The following is a 24,539-nucleotide window of genomic DNA, read 5'->3' on the forward strand; positions in this document are numbered from 1 at the left end:
GAGGTGTAGTTAAAAAACAAAATGTCCTATGCAGTAGACAAATGTACTTACGGGTGGCTGGCTATCAGAAGGTGGTCTTGATGTTTTCAGGTTTGTGGGGTTTGGGATTTGTTTTTGCTACTTGTCATGTTTGGTAGCAGTAACATGCAAATTACTTCTGGAACTGTGTTACAATAAGCCTGCTGAAGTGTTTGAGCTCTACTTCTCTTCCCAGTCATATGCACTCAAATGCAAGATACCCAAATAACACCCCAAGATAACCATGTACCTACATTTTTTTGTGTAATACTCTGCAAGGAGATTAAAGACTATTTTATTGGATTTAAGGATGTTTTAGTCTTAGTACTTAACAGGACCTAGAATCTTACCATGTCTGCTTAAACATGACAAAAGATAGCAATTCTGCTGTGTCAAGTTTTAGAACACCGCCAAACCCCCCCCCCCCCCCCCCGGAGTGTTATCAGAACTAATTATTTTACTTTATTTTAAGCCCTGGATTCCTTCGATTTGTGAGAGTCTTGTGTGGAATGTCTTCGGATGAGAGGAAGGCTTTTCTGCAGTTCACCACTGGCTGTTCGACACTCCCACCAGGAGGGCTGGCAAACCTCCACCCCCGGCTCACTGTTGTGCGCAAGGTAAGGCGTCTCCCAGGCTCCCTTAAACCAGCTGCTTGGGCTTGGCAATGCAAGAGTTTCTGCATTTACAATGATCATTTTTATTTTAGTTATTTAATTTATGGCACCACGCTTAAGTTTTAATACTAACCTCTTGTTTCAGGTCTGCTCTCTGATACGATATATATCTCTCTCTCATATATTTTAATATATAATTCACATATTTAAATATCAAAGTATTAATGTACATATAAAGCAAGTGTATTTATAAACTGGCCTGTAGTTTTGCTGATGCTTTTGTTTCTTGACAACTGGTGTTAGGTATGCAGCAAGTGCCATGAATTACAGGGCTCTACAACTTTTAACTTCCATACCGAGTGTTGTGAACAACTGCAGTAAACATTGGTTTTTTTCCTCAGGTTGATGCTACAGATGCAAGTTATCCATCAGTGAATACATGCGTGCATTACCTAAAGTTGCCTGAGTATTCCTCCGAGGAGATTATGAGGGAGCGTCTGCTAGCCGCTACCATGGAGAAAGGTTTCCATCTCAACTGAGCCCCTGACCGCAGCCTGGGACGTGGAAGTGTTTTTGATACTAGCGAAGCCTCTTGTGTTTGTGTGCAAAAAATACGATCTCCACGCTGTGCTCTGACGAGACTTGCCTTTTTTTCACCTGTGAGGCTTTAGGAAAATGTGGAATGTTTGTTAGCTGCTAATGACAAAATAAATCCTTGTAACTACACAGCCAGCAAGAAATTGGCACAGAACACTGTGTGATGCTTCAAGGGCTTGCACAACTGGAAGTTAAGGTGTTTCTGTTTGACTGTTCCAAAGAACAGATCATCAGATTTTCAGTGTTCACTGATACAAATTTCTAACAGCGTATTGTGTAAAGTTTGTCTTTTAATACCCTGTACACTACAGTTGCCATCACTGATCCCTGTTTTGCTGGCTTTAAGCTAACTGGTCAGAAACTTGCTTCCTTTAAAATTTAGACTTAATGGGCATCTCCAGCCTTTTCTTTTTTAATGGTGCCTGCACTATTGGAGTATTATAGTGGGTTTTTGCGTATAATCATGCACAACCATGTTTTTTTCTTCTTTTTCTTTCAAGTGGGAATATATTTTGATTTCTCGAATGCCCTGCTATAAAGATCAAATCCTTAAGTGTGTTTGTGTGGCTCAAAAATAAAGCTATTAAAAAACACTGGTTCCTAGTGCAAGGCACACTTAAAGCAAGTTTTACTTTCGGTTGTATTTTCTTTGTATATTATAAACATTTATTTAACTTGTTGCAGTTTGAAGTTTAAAAAAAAAAAGCACCCAATGTGTAAGCTCAAAAGTAATCATTAAAATGTTTGCAACATATAAAAATGTCTCTTCTGAATACTTCATTAGTACTTACTAAATCTCTGTACATGTCCTGAAAAATGTGCCATGCTTTTTTAAAGGTTTCTTTAAAAGTTAAAAGAACTACATAAGAGAACTAGTGATCTCACAAATTCATTGCTGTATTCAAATCTTTTCAGAGTTAAGTGGAACTTCTCAAGAATGAATCTGGCAGTGATAACCTGCATGTGGCAAGTTTTGGTGCTCTTCAGTGAGCTCATGTGACCTGAGACTATAGTTCTTCATTACACTGGAACAAAATCTGGGTCAGATGATACAGCTGCTTCACCTTTACTTGAGATGGACTGGCTGTCTTGGTGTTAGCACATGGTATTTACTGGAAAAAATGTGGCTTAAAGTAAGATAAAGCAAGCTGACATGGTTTTAAAGATTTTTAAGTAGTTGATACCAGAAAAAAGAAAAAGGCTATTGTAGTTGAATCTGTGTAAAAAGTTTTGCTTTGTGCCAGTTGTCCTTGGTAACAACATTTTCTCAGGCCACTGCTGTGACAGGCTTGCCAAAAGACTCTGCCTTGCACATACACATCGGGTTAGTGCCAGATTTCTTTTCACAGCATTGCTTTTTGATTCTCCCTAATGCAAAATTGGAGGGGAATATCCACCATCCTGCATTCCTGTGCCTGTCGCGCTTCAGACAAACACCTGTGTCCAGGTTTATGAACTCTGCTCCAGTCCCAACATCATCTTGCTTTGATAAACATGTTACTGTGTGAAAGCCCCGTGGATTACTGGCACACACAAAACACTCTTTGCTCCGTAGACCCTGGTGTCTGAGTGGTAGTTATGTGACCATATGTGCTTTCACACAGAATTTGCTTGTTCCGCGTCAGGTTATAAGTGGGGCTGGGCTGGAGGTTAAGAAGAAGGAGGCAGATAACAGCTCTAGAAAGGTAAGTGGAAGTAAGCTGAGAGTGCCAGCTGTCCCCTGACTTGCAGAGTAGTGTGCAGTGTAAATCGGCACGCTCGATGCCTGGGAAGGCAACTTAGCTTAGGTACAGCTTCCTGCTCAAGAAGGGAGACTTCATTCAGTACCTACCTGGTCCTGAGAACTTGCATATCTTTTATTACTCATCTTCTGTAGGAGTTTTAATCTCGATACATAGATAGCATATACAAAAGAAAAAAACCCCAAACCCTGGTGTGCCAAAATGGAAAAGATTTTGTGTAATTCATGAAGCCAACAAGACAAAAGAGCATTAAACTTCTGATTTTAAGTATTTTTTATTAATATTATAATATTTCGGTGCAAAATAATTCCAGTTACAATTTGTAAAGTATGTAGAAATACTTTACACATCTGTACTTTTCGTCTGTGACTTGCATGGCAAAGGGAGGGAAACCAGCTTTTTGATAAAGGATGAATGTAGTATAAAAGTGGGCATAAAAGTCACAGCACTATTATTAACAGTAAATTTGTATGAAAATAAATCAAGTTGGTGCTTAAGGGAAAGACTGAAACTCAGTTTGAATTTATTTTTCTATGATTTTTGTCTTTTAGATCTGGCATGATACTACATAATCAAAGTGATTCAAAGTGATGCCTAGTCAGTCATGGTAAGTTTCCACTTCTTCATCCTCAAAATGTTTTAAAATTATTGACCATTCTTGGAAGATTTCTGTTGGGTCAGTGAAGCTGCATCTGAATGCATCCACATGTTTAGCTGTATCCTTCTCATTGCATACACAGACTATAAGAAATGGAAAATATTTTCCAACTAATTTGAATGTCGCATGAGTCAGTCTTGCAACAGCAGAAAACTGCTATAGGCACATTCTTGATGCTTTTGCCATTTTTTGTAAAATGCCTTAGTCACTCTTGCATCTCCCTAGCCTTCTGCCACTTTGTCAAGCACAAACAGAGGGGCGAGAATTCTGTTCCGGTTCGTTTCCACGATGCAACCATTTAGCACCATTTCATCCAAAATGATGTGCACCCTGTCCAAATTGAACATGATCTAGAAACATTTCAAGTTAAGTGTATTTTGAACAATGTAACGATAATTCAGAAAAAAAATCACAGGCACTTAAGTCTTTACTAAACATTTACAAAAATAGGTATTTCTTTATTTATTCTAGCTTATTTACCAGTATTTTAATAAAGCTATGGAAACAGTTCAACTGACACTTCTTTTCTGATCACAGACTGGTCAGAAGTAGAGAAGTTGAAGCCCCAGCAGTATCCTGTCCTGGAATATAGAAATAGTATATAGTGGCAAAAGCCGGGTAGACTTACACTGAGATCTAGGTGGTTAATTATCTGCTTGAGTACCAACTATTGTTTGGATACCAAATGTTATCAACGGGTCACAACCTTCTATGAGAAGATACAAAAATTCTGCATTCTTCCAAGAAAAGTAATTAACAAGTTCTTAAATACTAGATTCTCAAAATTTCCTTGCCCTGAATTGCTAACAGTATTTGATCTGCTTGGAAATAACTTAAGAGGAGCATGCTGATACATAATGTTGAGTTACTGATCTAGCAGTAAATCTTATAAAGAAGAGCAAAAGTAAAAAAAAATGGTTCATATTTTAAATACTTTCTAAAATATAATCTCTAATATTCACCCAAAGGAAAATAATCTGGGGCAATACAAATTTGTACAGTTGTGATACACGAAATTCGTCCATAAGCACATCTGTCTTTTCTTAACTTTATCTAACAGCATCTGTCTCAAAAAAAATGATGACAGGCCTTCCAGGGGTATGAAGTGGTGGGCACTCATGACACATGCAGATAGATACATGCAGACATGAGTGTCCAGCACATCCACTGAACAACTGCCAAGGGTTATGCTGTGAAAAAAGACTCAGATGTTGCCATTTATCACCAGAACCTGAAATGGAAACAGGCACAGCAAAGCAGCCTGCTGGGTGCACCTGTTGTTGCCTCACTGACATACATACACAGAGCATGAATAACCCTTTATCTGCCTTACTCTCCACCTGTTGCTGCTTTTTACATATGCTCAATGCTGGGCACAAGAGATCTGCATTGCTTTCATTTTGTGCTGTCTAAATCTTGCCCGTGTACTGAGGACTGCTGCAGTGGACCTCGCAAGACTTCATACAGTAACTGCCAAAGAGATCTCTCAATATTTTTCCCCCCACTTTGGTGAGTCTCTTGGGTGCCTTCTCTCCCATTCTGTTATTTATGACACCATGAATTGAACTCAGGAAGACAGCCTGGTTTTGCTCTAATCTTCGTATTTATGTTAGTGGACTTCCCTGCTCATCAGTGGAGTTGCAAGAATCAGGTTTTTGAAGGCATCAACAATTTCCTCTGCTCAGTGTGATAAATACCAGTCTTATTTTTTGGACACGACTCAGGCATTGAAGAAGACTGCTCTGTCTCCTGACTGCCAGTGGATCTGACATTGGCAGTCAGCCATACTGCTCTGCCAAAGAGCTGGAGCAGTGTGAGTACTGAGCCGCAAATGACAACAGCTCTGGGCTGAACTTGGTGCTACTGTGTATTTGTGCAGAAGGGGAAGTAATTGTAACATTGCTCCAGCTGAGGTGTTCTGCTTGACCAAGAGCATGGCATATTGAGGTATAACTTATACTACCAGGTGAAAAACTATAGCTGTGAACAGGGTCTTGGGGATAGCCACATTTCATCAGAAAATTTCTAATTTCCTGACCTAAATTTAACTACATAATTTAATTCTAAATTACGTTTTAAATACCAGACTTCTTCCTGAATCTGGCCATAGTCTGCATTGTTTCCAAAAATCAGACTCTCAGGTGCCTTTTGATACTGAGGAGCAGTGCTGTCCTTACATCTTCAGTCACCATTTCTGTGGTACCAGAATTTCTTGCTGTGATAAACTCATTGAGTAAATCAGCCTTTACAGAAATATTTTAATCTGAGAAGTTAGAATATCTTTATTACAGTAATGTGAGAATTTTTAGAAAGAGCTGTTTTGCTGCTTAGTTCACCTCTGGCACTGCTCTGCACTGGGCTACAGGATCAGTTAAGGAAATTAGATAACATTCCATTCAAGTTTCAACAAGTGAGAAAGCCAATTCCTTCTGGCTTTTAATTTTTACACTCTACCACTGATTCACAATGCCCCAGTTCCCATGGCAGAGAGTCCACACCTTCCTCTTCCTTTAACAGTTCGAAAAATGTAAAACCCAGACAACTTAATCAGCCAGGATCAGTGGTGATGCAGCAACCTGCCACTCCTGCCTTATTTTTCTGCATCATCCTATTTTTTTCCTCTGCTGTATTTCCTGAAGAGCCAATACCATGTCAAAGGAAAACTCTACCCATGCCAATAAGAATCTTGGAGCTGTTCCACTCAGACCCAATGTAGTTCAATGAGATGTCAATTTCCCTGCAGGCCACTCCAGGTTATTTCCAAATGGGCTCGCTCCATTGCAGAGAAGTGATATGACTTCTGTCCATCTCTAATGTGGTAATCTCAGTCATCACTCCAGAAACAGTAATTTCATCTGTAGTTTGAGTGGGGATACTAATACCATTCTGGAAAGATCTATCAACTTGATTTTCGAAGGTCCCAAAGTATTCTTTAACCTCTACCCTCTACGCCTACATCCCACCTCTCTTCACCACACTGTTCTTGGATCATAAAGGGAGCAACCCTGGTTCTTTTCCCCTTCCTGTAAGTTTCACCTATGCTTTATGGTTACATCTTGCCCAACACAGCTCAGCCATTCACGTCTGAATGCCCTGCCCAGGGAGGAATATGTATTTGATCCTTAGCAAGGCTCATCCTCCCCGCCTGTTACCTGTTTGGCAAGTGACCCCAAATTTCAGGGTTTAAAGCCCTGAAGTCATAGATCCACACCCAGCTGAAAGCAGCAAAGCAAACCAGTTTGAGCAGCTGGCAACAGGAAAAAGCTGTATTTGGTGTTTGCACTGCCATGTGCTCCACCCAGGGCTGTCATTAAAGGTCCTGCTTCCAGTAAGAAACCTGGCTGCCCACAAAAACAGCATTAAGGGACTTTCACTAGATCCATGCAGAGGATATCAGAACAAAAAGGCAGAGGAAAACATGTTAATCTCTGCATGCCAGCCTGGGAAAAGATGAGCCCACCCTGGCTTTGGCTTCCCTATTGCTGGCAATGCTGTGGCAGCTGCGTACCAAGCAGCAGAAGTAAATGGTACCTACACAGCTGACATTTTAAATGTTACACTGGCTTTTGGTTACTTAAAGAGCTCTCCTTCTTAAAGACATTAATAGTATTTTCTACTATCTCAGAGTTTTTATGGCAAATGCATCCTAAGAGGAGGTACGTATGACACAAGTATTGTGTCTCCTTTCCCAAAACATTATATAGACAGTTAAGCAGGGAAGAGGGGAAGGAAAGAAGGGGAAAAGGCACAGTTAGGACTTGCATGTAATAAATAAATTCTTCATATGAGGCATTTTAGAGATCTCAGGGTTTTCCAGGCAAGTAATTTAAGGGTGTGTCCAGGCTTAAGAGATTATGAAGTGCACCTTGTGATCACAGAACACACCCAGGAGCACAAACAAAGGCTTTGTAGATTACAGGTGCATATGGAACAGATGGTTTGCTACTGAATATACAGCACTACAAATCCTTGATTTCCATTGCGTACATTCAACTTCAACTAGAGATTAGTTGGAGTTGCTTCTTTATTTAGTCTAGACTCACACATTCTGACTTACCCTTGCCAATGTTCACTTTCAATAACTTCTAGCCTATCTAATGGCAGGCATGTTTAAGGCACTGAAACCCATGAAATGCTTTCTTGACCACTTCCTTCTCAAATGACTGATATGCTGATATTAAATAGGAGACAGAGGTGCCTTCAAGCTCTGTAAAATTCTAGAACAACTAAGCTAATTTTAAGCTAGTCTTTATCTTTACAGGTTTCCGTTTCACCCACTTATGTTACAGTGCAAACTGAAGTGTGTCCTTATAAATTCTCAGAATAAATTCATCACTCACTCCTTAAATGCACTGTATTCTCAGTGTTATCCCACAGGGAACTGAAGAATCACAGTGTGATCCCACAATGTGAAGATTCACATGAAGTATTCCCTGTATCAAAGCTTCTTATCTGTCCTAGGAGGAGCAGCAGCAGCTAGTTGCAATGGAATGTAATGGCTTTTTTGGATCATGACAACATTCTTCAGATGCTTAGTCCTAGAGCACTCTGTCACCCCCTCCCTTCCCACAAGGGGAGCATAAGTACCTGTTTCTCTAGTAGTTAATGATGTGTCGTCTTCAAGTAAGCTTTGCTTCACCAGTTCAAGCAATAGAAAAATTACCTTTAGTAATTTTAGAAACTGTCATACTTACCAGCGTTTTGTTCCCTATAGAGCTGCTGTCCTGACACTTGTGTTTTTATAGTCTCTTTTGTCATCATAGCAAGAAAGTAGTTCCTACACCACCCAAGCTGGACTTTTAGTGCTACAGCAAACCCCTCCCACTTATTTTATAGTCAAAGTGAGGCTTATCCAATGCTGTTAACACATTAGGGCATAACACCCCGAGGTCAATTTCAGTACTTGTTCAATCACAACGCTACTTACTGATATTTTAAAAACAATCCAAACAACTTTAGGAATGTTATGTCATTCCAGCCTAGGTACTCTTAAGAGTGCAACTGACTCTCAAAATGAAAATGGACATCATATAATGGCTAAATGGTTCACAATTCACACATGAAAGCTTCTGTAAAAAGCTGGCTACTCTCAAGTACTTAGCCAATAGGTAACCTGTGTGCATTTTTGCAGAATACATGAGAGAACTGTGCAATTGTTCATGCATTGTTTAGCATCAATGTTATACATACCAATGTGATGTATAAATCCTGTTGGAAGGATTTGGATCTGACCTTGTGCCCAAGGCACCCTTCCTCTGACTCCAGACAGACCATGACATGAGCTACAATGTGGATGCTCTGGATGAATTCAGGTGTGGACCTAAATGAAAGCTGAGTTCTGCCTCTGCTGGAGCTGCATTGCCAGAAATACTGGGGTAATGCACTATGTGTGGGAGCTGCAAGAACCAGTGCATGTGCTGCAGGCTTGGTGTGGGCTCCAGTGACATCTCAATTGTGTGATAGGCTCAGCTTTTGGATTTAACTGGGCTTTGCTCTGTGTATGGCTGGATGGCCTTAGTAATTATGGTATATTTTAAATGGGTTTTGAGTTCATGTCATTTCCTACTATTTTTTTCATGTTAGTAAACACTACTGGCTATATAGAATAGCCACTATCACATTTAAAATAAACTTCCTATGGATCTGTACACAAAAATAGCAGAGGGTCAGGAAATTATGAGTCTCCTGCAAGATACTCAGTAAACAAAGATTTTGTAAATGCTACTTGGTGTTCAATGTTGCAGACCTTCAGATGATACCTTTTCCAGCAGGTATTTTGCATCCAAACTAACTGCACTGAGCAGAAGAGTTATTGTGAGACCATTTGGCAAATTACAGACTTTTTCTGTGCTCTTCAGAAGTGGTAATTCTTAAAGTAAATGAACTAAATTTCTCGATTGCAAGATAGCAACTGTATTTCAGGTATGTAACAAACTCTTTGTACCAGCAGATCTGCATTTAAGCAACAACAAATATAAGCATAAGAACTGCTGAAGCAGAGTGAACATGCAGTGGAATTGGAAGAACAGAGAAGGAAGACTGTGCTACATTGTCCTGGTTTAATATTTCTGGTATTGTGTTTTATTTACTTGCTATTTGTGTTTAATTGTTCAGGACTGTATTTTAGTTTTTGTATTTGGGTGAGTTTTAAATCATATTTTAATTAATACCCTGCGACACTTACACATGAAAATATAGCAGTGTAAGGAGAGGAGTGGGAAAAGAAGTTAACACCTGGTTTCCTAAGTATTCACTTCCCAGTTTTTTTCCTCCTTCCAAAGGTACAGAAAGTAAAATTCACTTCTTGCTTTCACAAAGCAAGATCAAACTGCAAACATATTCTCAAAAATAGTGCTGCTATTTGGCTCAAGACACAGCTGTAGCATTCAGTTGTTATTACAGTAATTTCAATATCTATTTTATTGTAAACTCAAAGTGAAACCTTAAAGTAATAACTAGTTAAGCCTGAAAATTCCCCATGAATTTAACTTTTCATGTACTTAGTTCTCTCAAAGAAAGCTCTCTGTGTCTTACTTTAAATGGGACCAGGCTTATCTCAATGATGGGAGTATTTAAATAGGTGACCCATATGAACATAAGCTATGCTTTCAGAAAGGTGCCAAAATGGTGCTACCTACTCCAAGTGCAAAACTAGTGAACATCTGCATTGACTTGAGTGACAGTCAGGACATGGGGAGAGTATGAACTGGAACATACACCAAAAAGCGATAACAAATGGATTTCTGATACTGAAAAGGATACATCTAATTCGCTCTGCAAGGAAAAGAGATAGACAGCCATTAGTTACAGTTTGATCTCTTATCTCAGGTGATCTCATCTCATAATCATTAAACATTACACATCCCTTCAAAGGATAAAGAAAGTCTTCAAAGTAATGATAGAAAATTTTAGAGTGATTCAGATTTCTGTTCTGGATTGGACAATTACATGCTCTTTCCTGCAACACTGCTTTGCTTTACATGTGTTACCTGTGTAACATGTAATCAAAGCTAATGTTTTACTTAAAAATAACCACTGAGGTCACCTACAAGTAACAATTTCAATATAGGCAGTGCCATCTAAGTGAGTGGGTGGAAAACCAGCAGCTCTGATCATGGCAGTTCCAGTCCTACATTCACTCTTCCTCCTTCTACAAAACCAGGATGTTATACCAAGTTTACACAGTTAAAGTTGTTGCTGCAGAGCATTTCAACACCAAAATCTGGACACTGTATGTACCCATGGCTGTGGTAGTGGCTGCATATATTAGGAAAGGCAAGGCAACTCCAAGCTTTGGACCCTTAGCACTTCTAAGAATTCTCCAGCCCCAGCAACATAATTCTTCATATAGTCATCATTTCCCTTCTATTTTTGGATTCACCCCAAGCAGTATTACTCACTTAACCAAAACGTCTGAGTTAGAAGCCCTTGTGGTCTCTCTGCAGTCAGCAGAAGAGATGGGGATCTTCACCAGTTGACTCGGCACACTTGAGGCATGACTCACGTTCTCGAGATACTCATCGGTCTCCACCACCAGTAATGGGAGCTTAGGATGACCAAACTTCTAACTTAGGTGCCTCAGTTAAACAGCTAAACTTAGAAAGAATTAATCACAGCCTTAGCACTTAAGATCTTGCAGAGTTGGGTGGAGATTCCCCAGTCTCTGCTAAAAGAGGGAAACTTTACCTGCTCCCTAGAGAATTTAGTTTGATAACATGGTTTTCATTCATGGTCTAAACCTGGTTTAAGGCAGAGTAAAGCTGGTAAGATTTTACTGGTACAATTGCTACTAACTCTGTGGTCTAAGATGATCTAAACTCGACTAATTGTAGTCTACAGGCCTCTGCTGAGTGACTCTCCCATTCTTCAATTAGAAGTTTTTAATGCATCACAAAAATTGCATTTTAAGGGCCAAATCAGTTTAAGTTTTCTCAGCATTAAAAAGTAGTTGGAGACATTCTGAGCAGTATGCAGAATTTTTCCTGGATAGCCATATAAAAGTGAAGGGGCCACAGAATTACATCTCACAAGCAACTTTGAAAGCTTTCCCCCTAATTCCATTAATGTTTGTTCTCATATCTGAATTCAAGCTCTGTAAACTCCATTAGATAAAAACAGAGTACGTGAGAATGCTTAAAGCTCTCAAGTCTAAAAATAAGAGATGACAAAATGTCCTTCTAGAGTGGGACACATTTTCTCTCTTTTCCCAGAGTTCTGTCTCTGTTGCCATCATCATAATTTGGGATTCTGCTAAAATTCTGCAAATCCTAAACAGTAATCTGTACAAGTACAGATTTATACTTTCTTGCTCTGTGGTTACTGCCAGAAACCCCAGGTAGAATTACAGCCCTTTTCTTAGTTCTCTGCTATTTATTATGTTATATGATATTAAAACCAGAAGCATCAAATGGCATGAGATTTCTTTTAGCAGCCCTCTTTTAGGTTCCTCTAGTCTCAAACCTGAAATGCTATGGAAAATAAAAAATAATAAAAAGCCCCCCCTCTGGTATGATGAACTCAGCAAATTTCTAACAGCTATCAGTGGCTGGGTTATATGTGTGGTCAAAGGATTATAAATATACTACATTTATATGTATAAGAACTACATCTATTTTTGCTCTGCTTTAATTGAATAAAATTTGAGAGGTGCTTAGCAACTACTAGCTCAATCAGACAAATAAATGTGACTAAATTTTATTGTCCATTCCTATTTATCACTGCTTAGTTTGGGACTAAAATCAGCAATTTTAAGAGAAATTCTGAACTCAGTGCAGTCAAAAGGTGATATACTTAGGACCAGCAGTTTCAATGGGCTGAGGCAATGTCAGTTGAGATAACAGCCTAAAAGATTTGCCAAGCATCTAAACAGGGAAGGGTGCAGATGACTTTTTCAAGCATGTCCTTGAATTCACAGAGGGAGCTCTGCCACGCCTGCTATGGTAGTAGAACTGGGAAAGCAGTTACAGACCCTGCACACTGATACCTTGTATGTACAGTTACCAGTGTAATGCCCTCAAGTACATGGACTACACAGAAAACCATCCAGTCCTCTTTTCCAAGAGGGATATCCAACACATTTCAGCAAAGGTTAACTGAAACTGCACCAAAGTATGATTTCAGTAAATTTTTTTTTTTTTTTTTTTTTTTGGTAACAAGATTATTACAAACCCTATATTAAATAGCAAATGTTCTAACCAGAATTGCAATGCTGCATTTTCAAACTTTCTAAAAACAAGCAAGCAAAAAAAGTCTCCCACCAAAAGGAACAGTGTCATTTTAAGTGGAGCCATGTCTGATGTTGAATCCTATCTCTATAATAGCTGTTTTATCAGATCAGATATCATACTGTTGCCTGACAACAATATGGGGACTACAAGTACAAACTGGTTTTTGAGGTTTCTTTTGCTCCATTCCTCTGATCTTGTTCAGTGAGAGTGATGTCAGTTCCCTGCTTCATGCTTACACCATCTTAATCATGAATGAAGTTCATTTGGGGAATGTAATGCTATAAAGTGCATAAGAACTGCAAAGTAAAACCTCTTTATTTCTTTAAAACATATAAAATGACCATGGCTAATTTAAGTGTATATGACCCAAAGAAACCCCAGAAAACCTATAAACAACCCATGCTTTTCTAACAGAAGTATTTCTGGTATTCCTTGTTTGATAACTTATAACCCATGTATACTTCTCTAAAAATCAGCTCATACTGCCTTTCCCCACAGTGATAATATTTATCAAAATTCTAAAATATAAATATTTTTCTCCTTTGATTTATTCTCTGAAATGAAACTTTCACCAAAGTTTTGAAAGAGAAAAGATGTGTCATAACAGATTTAGTGTCTCACTCACCACTCTGCTGAAGTATTTGTCCAAAACTTCCACAAAATTATGAATTAGCTCATATACTGCCATCTCATTCTGAAATTAAAACCAACTCAATATTAAATCAATTATCTAGAAAATGTAATAGTATTCCTTGTGTTAATTCAGTTTGTGGTGAAGGAAAAGCCACTAGACAATAGAGTAGTCCATCTGCTCAGGCCATGTAGTGACCCAGCTGAGGTGCCCAAAGCTGGGCAGTGCTCAGGGCAGAAAGAGCAGCTCTGCAACAAGGGATTCTCTCCCCTGGGCTGCTGCCATCCCACTGCAGCTCGGCTCTGTGGACACACACAGCTAACTAGGTTAAGCATCCCTATGCTGAAGTCACACCAGCCAGCGGTAGCACAGAGCCAGCCTCCCTGGGTGGTTTCTGTAGCAAAGCCAAAATAATTTGTTCCAAATTGCCTGCCACGATACTTCTGACTTGAAGATACTGTGGTAGGCAGCAGTTACCTTCCACACCACCCTGTTATGGTCTCCAACAGTAAGTGCTGAATTAATTTCTGAGAACCAGTTATCACTGCAAACACAAAGGCCTCCCAGGTGCAACCTGAACAAATGAAATAACAGTATGTGTCAGCTTTCAGATACCTTTCCTTTTTTCCCTTTTTGAAAAGCAAAATAAACTGGCATCTTTGTAGCTGACAGTACAGGAATTTTTTCTTTTGCCAAGGACGTTAAAAACAGTGAGAAGTCACCACAGATGAGACAGCTGACCTGGCCATAACGCTAACATTTGTTGAGAAACCCCACCTCACATAAATTAGTGCAGAATTAATACAAGGCTCAGGAAGATTACCTCATGGTAGCCACTCATTCTACTGCTAAAGACCAAAGTGAAACATAGCACACTTGCTTTTATATCTCCCTTACTTCACAAAAATAAAAATTTTGAGGAGAGGGGATTTGTTTGTTTGGCTTGGTTGGCTTTTTTTGTTGTTGTTGTTATTGGTTTTTTTTAACATTGACTCCTTGAAATTCTCTAATTGCTACTGAAAAATTCCACACTGGATCAAGACTTGAGCTCTAGCCTTTGATAACCACTATAAACAGTCATTGCAAGAGGATATATAATTTCTTACCTCTGTCTGGTCGATGCCAACAACTATGAAAAGGGCTGCATACTGTCGGTACACCAGCTTGAAGTCCTTATACTCAATGAAAGAGCACTAGGCAGAAGCAAAATGAGTCAAATATAGCAGCTGCCATTTAAATATACAACAGTAGAAAGCATAATGTTCAAAGGGCGTCAGCTTTCAGGTTCGTAAGACCCACAGAGAACATGGATTTCCCAAGATTCATCCATTTTAACTTGAAAGAAATTTAGTGCAGTAACTGTTACACCGTATTTTCATCTGCTGGCAGAAAACATGCCACCACTTTTTAAATGGAAAAACTGAAGTGACTTGTTTGGAGTTATTAAGGCACCAGGTACTTTCCCATAATTTTCATTTTCAAGCCCTTTCAAAAAGAGGTTACCTAGAGGTAATTTTCCTATTTAATAAATTATCAATATTTTAATGTAAAAATTAAGAATATTAGCCTTCCAAACCCAGTGGGGAATTAACGTCTTTCCCAACAGGAGATGGCGCCGTTTCACGCCGCTGGAGGAGATGCCGCCGCCTTTCCCTCTGTCATTTCGCTCGGTGCCCGAAATGGCAGCGGCAGCGCCGGCAGCTCCTGCGCTGGAGCCTGCGCTCCGAAATGCCCTCGCAGGAGCAGCACGAAGACCTTCATTTCTTTAGCCGCTGTCAAAGCTGCAAACTAAGGGGCTTATAAGAACTGCTCTTTTTATTGAGGTTTCCTAGAAGGTATGAATGTTCTTGCTGTGTAAGAACACGCATCATTAATGAAAAGTAAAGAAGCTGACTCCAGAACACAAACCAAAAAAACTTCATTCACTGTCCAAGTCACATATTTCTCCTCTAAGTCAAATGTTTGGTGCTTTGCTTAAAGAACCAATGATTTAAGTAAGAGAGCAATGAAAATCTCAACTTTCATCCAAAAAACTTTCCAACTTCTGTGTTTCCTGTCTTTTTTGCAGAACACGTGAACACTTTTTGGAATAAAGAAGTCTAATACAGAGGCCTAAAAATTGGTGTTTCCAAAATCCGCTGTGCTTTAGATAATGTTTTCATAATTTGGAATCCTCTACCCTAAGTTTAAAGTCGGAGCTGTCAGTACTCTGCCTTCTATCTTCTGACAAAACAGAAACATCCCTCTATCCATCACTATCAGACAAGCAATACAAGGCTAAAATTAGTTTTTCCTGGACTTCTGAGCTTCTTCAAACAAAGAAGAGGAATATTCATGACACTGATACACACAACTCCAAAATCTCTGTAAGCCTCAGAAAAACATATTTATTCAATACACAACAGTTCAACTGACTGAACCCATAATCTAGAAACTCAATTGTTTTTATCATGGGTACAAATGAAATTACAAATGAAATGATGACCTGCAATAGACATTGATAGGTTTCAGAATTAGCAATTGGAAAGGTGTGAGATGTGATACAAAACCTACCTCATCCTTTGAACGGGAGAGACAGTTTTTAATTACTTCAGCTTCCAGCACTGTCCGTTTATTAATTTCTACATGCTCATAATACCTGGACAGTCTTGTTTGTCCTTGTTTGTTAACCATAAGAAAAAATTTTATCATTTCTTTTTTGTTGATTTCAATGGTAGATTTCAATTTCAGGTGCAGAAATCAAGAAGAGTATTTCTGAGAGCAGGGGAAAAAAAAAAAAAAGTAGTAATATATAGGAATAAAGACTTCTAAAAGCTATCCAGCCCAGGTATGCCTATATTTATGACTGAGCATATTGCCAAAACAAAGAACATTGGAAAATTATCTCAAATCTTTTGCACACATCCCTTGAAAAAACACCCTTTTCCCCCTATACAACTATTCACAAACTATCTGACAAATTACAGCTTTCACATTTGAAATTTTCACATTTCAATCAAATTAATTTCTTGATTGGGCTTGGGAAACTGGAGGAGTAAAAAATTACTTCTTCATAACCATAAATCTACTCACCATTTTCTTCCTGCACGCTAACTTTGCGAACATCAAAAATTTGCCCAATACCAATCCACACTAATACAGCTCTTAAGAGAAAAATTTGCCTATAAGCACTTTTTTTTCCCCCTGACTTGTATTTAACAAATTACATTCATACCATTGTTATATCAAATTGAATGGAGAGATGACAGGGAAATGCAAGGGCCACGACACGTGATCATTGCTTTAATGCAAAATGAGAGACTCCTAAATATTTGAGTATCTGCAGTATCAACACGTCTTGAGCTGGACCAGGAGCTACTGAAATCTGTCTTCTCCTGTCTGGTTTCCCACACTGATGCAAAAGGTAAATTCTGCACTTATTGAAAACAGAAGTGTGGGTTTTCAATAGCTAAAAAGAAATTGTTTGACATTAATTACTCAAAAGACCTTTATCGCAATATAAGTATTAATCCACTCAACACCACTGAAGTATAGCTGTAGAATATAAATATACCACATGCAATGTACAGTGAAAAAGGACATTAAAAAGAGCACATTGTCAGAATCTGCTTGTTAAGCAACTGACACCTCTGATTTGAAAAGTATGAAAATAGAGTAAGTGGAAGATGTCATTTTTTGAAATAGAAGTTCGGGGTTATTTTCTTTAATGCCTAAGAACAATCACTCTAACGTTTTCCATCTGACTCTCTATTTGCATCCCAGATTTGTTGGCCCAAATAATCTTGAGGTTTGTGCACTGGAAATACAGTAGTTATTCCACTTTCAAAAGTTATTACTTTTTTTTGCAGTTTTGAAGAGTTGGTCTTTACCTGGAGAATCTTAGGTTTCACACCTTCTGTGACATGGACTAAACAGAAAAAACCTGTCAGGAATCCACAAAACAATACAGTGTAGCTCTTCGAGAAAAATCAGTGTATCTTAATGCAAAAGTGTATCTTAATGCAAAAAAGCAAAAGGGGAAAGAATACAAGGCAAGCTTCATAGGTGCTGCATCATATTATTAGCAACTTGAATAAGCTGGCTATATACCATCCATAGGTGACAAATCTTTCATAACATTGATGCAACAAGTCCCAATATATTGTGCTGACATTAAGTATTGCTTACTTCTGATTCACAGTGGTCACTGTCTTCAGAAAGAAAAGCCATCTCTTTTACCACCACTTGGATCTCAACAAAGTGACCCTTTTTTTCTCAGTGTACTGTGGTTTATACTCTATCGACAAAGAAATGCAGATGGTCATATGTAATTTCAAATGTATTTTTACTAATTTGACTTGATACTGATAATTCATTCTCAGTTGAGTGACATGTAGTTAGTTCAGGACGAGTCCTCAAGACAATAGAATCTATTTGGAATCAAGACAATCTCAGAGCTTTCTCACCTCCTCCAGACACAGGAAGCCTCTTCAGGAACGTGCTTCTGTTGCGTCACTCCAACAGCAGAGTCATGGGTGCTGGTCAGTGCTGCTGCCTTGGTGCACACAGCTTGTGCACTGCGCCCACAGCTTCTGAATCAGCACGGGTTTGTCTCTGAGAAAGAATGAACCAGGTCATTAAGATGAAAAAAGGACCCAGACAGAAATGTATGACGGGATCTTCACTGTTGGATGGCAAGCAGACTGACATTGGTTACTAAATGGGAGACTACCATCTATACAACCTTTGCTGTGTTTAAGATACGGCTCTATTTCCCCCCTCACATTCTATTTTGAACTGCCACCTGAAGTTAGAGTTGCAATAAGATGTCTTAATATTTTTAAACATAAAGTTGAAATCCTAAGATGACATAGTCAGTTTTTAATAAAAACCCTCCAAGAAAGACCAGAATGAACAACTCCTTCTCGCTCAGAATGAGGCCCCCCAGCAAGAGTCAACCTCATGACACAAGGAACCTGCATTTTTAAAGCTACTTCTGAAGGAGCTGCGGCATGAAAGAGAAACAATCTAAGAAATGCTGTCCATTGTTTTAAGCAAGCTCAGGCACAGGAGGCCAACTGCAAAAGACGTGAACAGATAATAACAGTGGTGTAGACAGCTTTTCTTTTTCACTTGAGTTTTACACTTCATCTTTGTCTTTGGCACTGCTGAAAAAAGAATTAACAGTTATCTGTTTTGATCCAAGCTATTTTAATAATTTAGTTATAAATGGTACCAAGTGCTTGAGAACAGGACAGGGAGAACAGTACCACTACCCCAGGAGCACTGACAGAGTTGTACTTTGAGTTACTGTTAAGCAGTATGCAATAGCAAAACATATGACAAATTCATACGTATGAGCCTATTGCAGGATTGGCCCCTAATCCTAATTATTCCCTTATTAACCTAATCTTTGTACATTGTTAATCTCTTTCTGATGTTATGACTATTTTATCTGCGTATATCCTTATGAATAGCCTGGATTGTTTTACAGAAGAAAATATTTAGACCTGATTTTTAATTTTTTTTTTAAATCTGCACAAATACCCTTATCTAAAATAGATTAATAAGGCAAAAACTAATAATGTTGTAACAGAGGTAGAACCATAGTAGCACTCAAAAGTGTTATTAAAAGTTTTTATTCATAGGATTGGAAAACATAATCAAAAGGTTTTGAATCTGTAGGAAAGAGGTCCACTCTTTCTGTAGCCATTTCTGTGTTTTCCCACCAGCCCCAAAGATTTTAACCATATTCAAGATTTTAACCAGAAACTTTGTTCATATAAATGGCAGCACAAGCATACAGTTTTGTGCAGAAAAAGTGGAATAAATTAACAAGTTCAAATAATAACTTTGTAAAATGTTACAAAAAGTATGCAAGCATAGCTGACTTTGAGACTAATGCTAGTGTTAAAAATATCTTAAGCAGTTTCTTTATTTCCTTTAGAACTAATTCTGGAAAAAATCGCTTGTAGTAGTAAAAGCATTTTCTTGCACAATTTATGGAAAAAAAGGGAAATTACTGAGATTTGTTTCTAACAAACAACATTTATTTCTCCTCCTTTTATCTTGGCTTTCAGATACAGAAAACGTTAAAATGAGTTTTGCATATATAGGATGTAAAGAAACCTGTGAACTATAATAAACAAACAAAAAGCTCATCTGTGCATGTTGATGGGTAAAGAAACTGTATTCCTTCAAGGTCTTTGTATTTGAGAAGCTACCTTTTATGATCAACAATCAGTACTCTACTTAAAAAGCCAGCTACCTTTCTTCTGATACAACTCTTACATGCTTTTCTGAGCATTCTCACGCACATATCTGCATGTATCCATGCACATACACACAGATGACAATGCTCTTATGCACGCAGAATCAAACGGTTCAAGGGAATTGGTGACAAGATGCAAGCCTTTCATATCTCTGCCATTATTTTTCTCATTTTAGTAATGAAAAGGCATTACTATCTGAATGCTGTTTGTCAGAAATGAATAGGCTGTCTCATTCCAGGTCACTGGACAAATGTGCACATCACAAATGTGCTTAGGAACCGAAGGCTGGAAGAGACTATGGAGATCCTGATCAACTGTCAAGTCCAACTCTTGCCATCCCAGTCAACCATGCATTAGAAATTTTGTCCAGAACAGCCTATGATATATGCTTCCGGCATGTCCTGCATACCCAATCTACAAAACACCTATGGAACTCTATTACTGAATGAAGACTCCCTATAAACAAAAACCTCAGAAGGTATAGCTTGAGGAAGATGTAAAAAGTCTGGAAACTGCAAACTCCTTCAAAAGAAAGTACCTTCTAGAGTGACTAAGTAGCACTCTCCTTTACTTCCCTTACAAAATACATCTTCTGTAAAGATAATTTGGCATGCATACATGACGACATACAGCTTATCTACTGTGATTTAAATATGAGCGTTACAGTGTGTTAGATCTCACCCTCAATAAAGTATCTCTTGCAGATAAATATCTGTGAGAGAATTGGCCTGTGTGACTCACACTGCCAGGCTGACATGATTCAGGAGCTGCTTCCAGGACATGTCAGCTCTGCAGGCTGCATAGCCACATGAGACACCTCAAAGTAACTAGTCCCTGTTTGAGTGACACTCCTTTTCAGATAACAGCTGAGACCTCACAGAGAGGCAAAGCCTGCAATACCTGTTCTGCAGACAAAAAGATCTTAAGTCTCCCACAAGGCCAACCCAGCTGATTCTACATGCAGTAATATAAAACATATTTTAAATATCATTTTAATTATTCCTCTGGTATAGACACAAGCACTGAATTTAGTTTGTCACAGATTTCACCAATAGTTATACATAATTTGACACATAAATGATAAAAAAAGAAATACAACCTAAGCTTGAATTATACTTGCAGTACAGCTGTAATTCAAGTAAGACGTGTCAACCACTCCATTCAATGTCTACAGATTTAGAAGTATTTTCGTTATTTCAGTCTAAGAAAGGTTTGTAAGATTCTAGGGCTCTTAGCTAGCTTATAAAAGACAAAATCTTGCAAAGAAGAAATGGCATGAGTGTTTACAAGAACTGCTTCACCAAGAATTAAAAAGAAATGTTAGATAGAACTACAGGCAAATAATGTACTGCACTATCCAACTCTGAACAAGTTGATTTTTCTGGATGCAGAGCTCACACTGTATGCATGTATGAAATGTAGAATCATAGGATGTTCTGAGTTAGAAGGGACCCACAAACATCATTGAGTCCAGCTCCTGGCCCTGCACAGAAAATCCCAAGGGTCACATCCTGTGCCCAAGAGCATTGTCCAAAAGCTTCTTGAACTCTGTCACTCACTCAGTGCTGTGGCCACTGCCCTGGGGAGCCTGTTCTGGTGCCCAACCACCCTCTGTGTGAAGAACTTTCCTAATATCCCACCTAATCCTCCCCTGACACAGCTTCAGGCCATTCCCTCGGGTCTCTCAGGTCCTGTCACTGGGCACCACAAAGAAATCGCTGCCTGCCCCTCCTCTTGCCTTCAAACGGAAATTGTTGACTGCACCGAGGTCTCCCCTCCATCTCCTCCAGGCTGAACGGACCAAGTGACCTCAGCCGCTCCCCGTATGCCTCCCCCTCCAGGCCCTTCACCAAATGTACAATAAAATTGGTTAAACTGGAATGAAAACATTAATGAAAATTTAAAAATGACTAAATGATAGAGGCATGAACCACAAGCAGGCGTAGCACAGGAACAATTATTTTTCTATTTTTGTTTATTGACCTTCCTATAGATTTACTGCACAAAACCACGTAGCAAATGAAGACCACACACATAATCAGAACCCTTGCTCTTCCTACTTTTGGTCTGTCAGTGAACAAGGCCTTAATAAAACCACACACTATTTTAAATTTACCAGTAAAAGTAATTTTTGCATTCTAGTTTATTACTGTGCCCGTAACAATTCATCAAAACCACGAAACAAGTATGTCTGCGTGGCTTTAAAATAAAACACTGCGTTCAATTTCAAAGCAGGGATTTTTTTTTTTTTTAAACCAACCTCAATTATCTAGGGAAGTCAAGGGAGGAAGGAAAGAATAAAAACATTTTCCTTTGCTGTTGTCAAAATGCTGGCTGAATATAGTAACGGAATTAAACTGCCATAACTCCCATATACTCAGGAATAAGGAATGTCCTGCACAATTGGAGTTAAACAAAAGGTTAAACGAGTTATGAGCTAAGTCTCAGTTTTTAATAATGATAAGGTAACTTGTCAGTAGACAATGAAAAGAAATCAGCTGAGGAGGAAAGGAGCTGGATTTAATTGCCTAACTGGTATGGAATCAGGAAGAATGGACAATGACATTTTAGTAGGAAATGATTTAATGGAGAAGAAAGGAAGGACTGGATGAACTAACTGAAGCATCAATACACACCTAATGAGAGCCTGGTAAAGAAAGGAAACACCAGTACTGATACAAACATTTTTTCCAGTAATTAACAGAATTCCAGGTCTGTCAAGAATGGACCTTTTTTAGGAAACTACCCAGGTAGTGAATGAGTAAAGCATGTAAAAAATTTGAAGAGAGGCAAAACCAAAGACCTACCTCACTTAAAATGGGTGACCAATGGATCAATTGAAAGAGGATATGATGAAAGTTTTAAAGTATTACATTTCAGAGTAGTATTTTGCAACCGAGGCAATTTCACCATATTCAAACTACAGCCTCAAACACTGCACTATCACTGATAAAACTGAGCCAGAAAAAATAGACCACTAGTTTCTCGCAAAACCATCCTCACGTGGAAGAGTTTTGAATAGCAAACACGGGCCACTGTTCCTCCTCAAGGGGGGAAATACACTACACATACAACATAACCGAGATATCATGTAGATGACCAGAGATCAGCCAGCTCCCAGAAACATACCATAAATTTAATACATCTATTCTAAACCACCTCCTTGTAGGGAAATCTCAGCGCACCATTAAATCGCACAGAGTCTCAAAACCCGGAGCGTCGGACCAGCGCTGCGCTGGCTGCGCGCCGCTTTAGGACGCGGGCCCCGGCCCGGCCGCGTTCCCGCCGACTTTCCCAGGGCGTTCGGCTCTCCCGAGCCGGGGCGAACCGCGCCGCCACTTTCGACTGTCGCCCGAGGCAGACGGGAGCCGCCCGGGCGGGCCCCGGGCCGCCAGCCCCGACACCGACCGACCCGGGGCCCGCCCGGGCGGGGGCGAAGCCGAGGCCGTCCCGCCGCAGGAAGCGACCGCCCGCCCCGGGCCCGTCCCGCTCCCCCCGGGCGCGGCGCTCACCTCCCTCCCGCGCAGGCGCGTGGGGCGGCGGGAGGCGGCGGCGGAGGCCAGGCCGCGGTTTCCCGGCAGGCGCCGCTCGCTCCCCGCCCGGCCGGCTGCGAGAGTGGGAGGGCCGCGGAGCTGTAATGGCGGCTGGCGGCGGCTCCGCGCTGCGCTGACACCCGGACCCGCTCGGCGCAGCCCCCCCGCCCGGCCCGCCCCCTCCTCCCCGCCCCAGCCAGCGCCGCTCGCCCCCTCCCCGGCCCCTGCTCCCGGCCCCCGCCGCGGGACGAGGAGGAGGGCTCCCCGCAGACAATGGACGAGCACCCTGGAGCCGGAGGAGGCGGTGGGATGGCGGCCGCCCCGAGACCGCAGCAGCCGCCGCCGCAGGCGGGTGGGAACGTGAACCTGCAGTCGGGTGGGGGCTGCGTGGGGGCCGGAGCCGGCGGAGGAGGAGGGCAACAGCCACAGCCCCAGGGCCCCGCGGCCCCGGCCGGTCAGGAGGCGGCGGGCCCCGCCGAGCTGTCCCGGCCCCAGCACTACACCATCCCGGGGATCCTGCACTACATCCAGCACGAGTGGGCTCGCTTCGAGATGGAGAGGGCGCACTGGGAGGTGGAGCGGGCCGAGCTCCAGGTACGGGGGGCGAGGGCGATCTGGGACTGGCTCGGGGTGCCGGGCCGCGCGCGGAGTGCGGGGGCAGCGCCGCACGGGCGAGCGGGGTCCGCGGGGCCCCCGAGGCCGAGCCGGCCGCCTTGGCCCGGGGACGGTACCTGGGCGAGGTCCGGCGGGCGGAGTGGCGGTACCGGCGGAGGCCCGAGCCGGGCTCCCTCCCCGGGGCAGCCATTTTGGTTTGTAGCATGGCGCCCGCCCGGCTCCGGAGCGGCCCCGGCCCCGCAGGCCGCTCGCCCGCAGCCGCGGTCCGGGGCCCGGAACGCGGCCGGGGAAGGGAGGGCGGGCGGACGCTGCCGCGGCGCGGGGCCGTGACCCTCCTCACCCTCCTCTCCGCTAGCGGGGCGAGTTGCGCTGCGCCTTGACAGCTGCGGTCGGCTCCCGCAGCACAATGACTCCGGGGCTCCTCGGCCCCGTGCGGGTTACCGACAGCAAGAGCCTCTGGGCCTGGGAGGGAGGACTGACGCCTCCCTGGAGCTCAGCGAGCTCTGGCTTTGGAGGGAAAAGAGGGAGGTAGGAGGCGGCAGGAGTGCCTGCCTCCTGAGCAAGGGCAGGACGAGGAAAAGGAGTTCAGGTAAATCGTAAGTAAAAGACTTAGCCAGGCGTGCAATTTGAGACAGGTCGAATCTGTTCTCTCC

General features: G+C 41.2%; 3 protein-coding genes across 19 annotated transcripts in view; 2 read left to right on the forward strand and 1 right to left on the reverse strand.

Annotated features, from left to right (window-relative positions):
• HECTD1 (HECT domain E3 ubiquitin protein ligase 1) overlaps positions 1–1,989 on the forward strand; it is a 61,687-nt gene extending 59,698 nt beyond the window's left edge. For all 9 annotated transcript variants that reach the window (XM_040065918.2, XM_040065924.2, XM_040065926.2 and 6 more), the window contains 2 exons: positions 491–635; positions 1,034–1,989. In XM_040065918.2, coding sequence (XP_039921852.1) covers positions 491–635; positions 1,034–1,171 — 283 coding nt within the window. In that variant the 3' untranslated portion in view covers positions 1,172–1,989. The remainder of the gene's footprint in view (positions 1–490; positions 636–1,033) is intronic.
• A 1,237-nt stretch (positions 1,990–3,226) lies between these two features.
• Positions 3,227–24,066, reverse strand: AP4S1 (adaptor related protein complex 4 subunit sigma 1). Of its 5 annotated transcripts, none has more exons than XM_058420852.1 (7): positions 24,003–24,066; positions 17,933–18,080; positions 16,041–16,241; positions 14,594–14,680; positions 13,482–13,550; positions 10,380–10,403; positions 3,227–3,979 (listed from the first exon to the last, which is right to left on the reverse strand). In XM_058420852.1, exons 3-7 carry the CDS (start codon positions 16,176–16,178, stop codon positions 3,851–3,853), a joined length of 447 nt encoding a protein of 148 aa, XP_058276835.1. In that variant the 5' UTR covers positions 16,179–16,241; positions 17,933–18,080; positions 24,003–24,066; the 3' UTR covers positions 3,227–3,850. The 5 variants fall into 5 exon arrangements, with proteins under 5 accessions (XP_058276835.1, XP_058276833.1, XP_039921919.1 ...); XM_058420850.1 differs by lacking the exon at positions 24,003–24,066 and adding an exon at positions 23,251–23,282; XM_040065985.2 differs by lacking the exon at positions 24,003–24,066 and adding an exon at positions 22,868–23,069 and having other exon boundaries at positions 10,392–10,403.
• The window catches only part of STRN3 (striatin 3), a 62,251-nt gene continuing 61,242 nt past the window's right edge, over positions 23,531–24,539 (forward strand). For all 5 annotated transcript variants that reach the window (XM_040065980.2, XM_040065983.2, XM_040065982.2 and 2 more), the window contains exon 1: positions 23,531–23,865. In XM_040065980.2, coding sequence (XP_039921914.1) covers positions 23,545–23,865 — 321 coding nt within the window. In that variant the 5' untranslated portion in view covers positions 23,531–23,544. The remainder of the gene's footprint in view (positions 23,866–24,539) is intronic.

The sequence above is a fragment of the Hirundo rustica genome, chromosome 6 (genome assembly GCF_015227805.2).
Source record: "Hirundo rustica isolate bHirRus1 chromosome 6, bHirRus1.pri.v3, whole genome shotgun sequence".
Classification (NCBI taxonomy): Eukaryota; Metazoa; Chordata; class Aves; order Passeriformes; family Hirundinidae; genus Hirundo; species Hirundo rustica.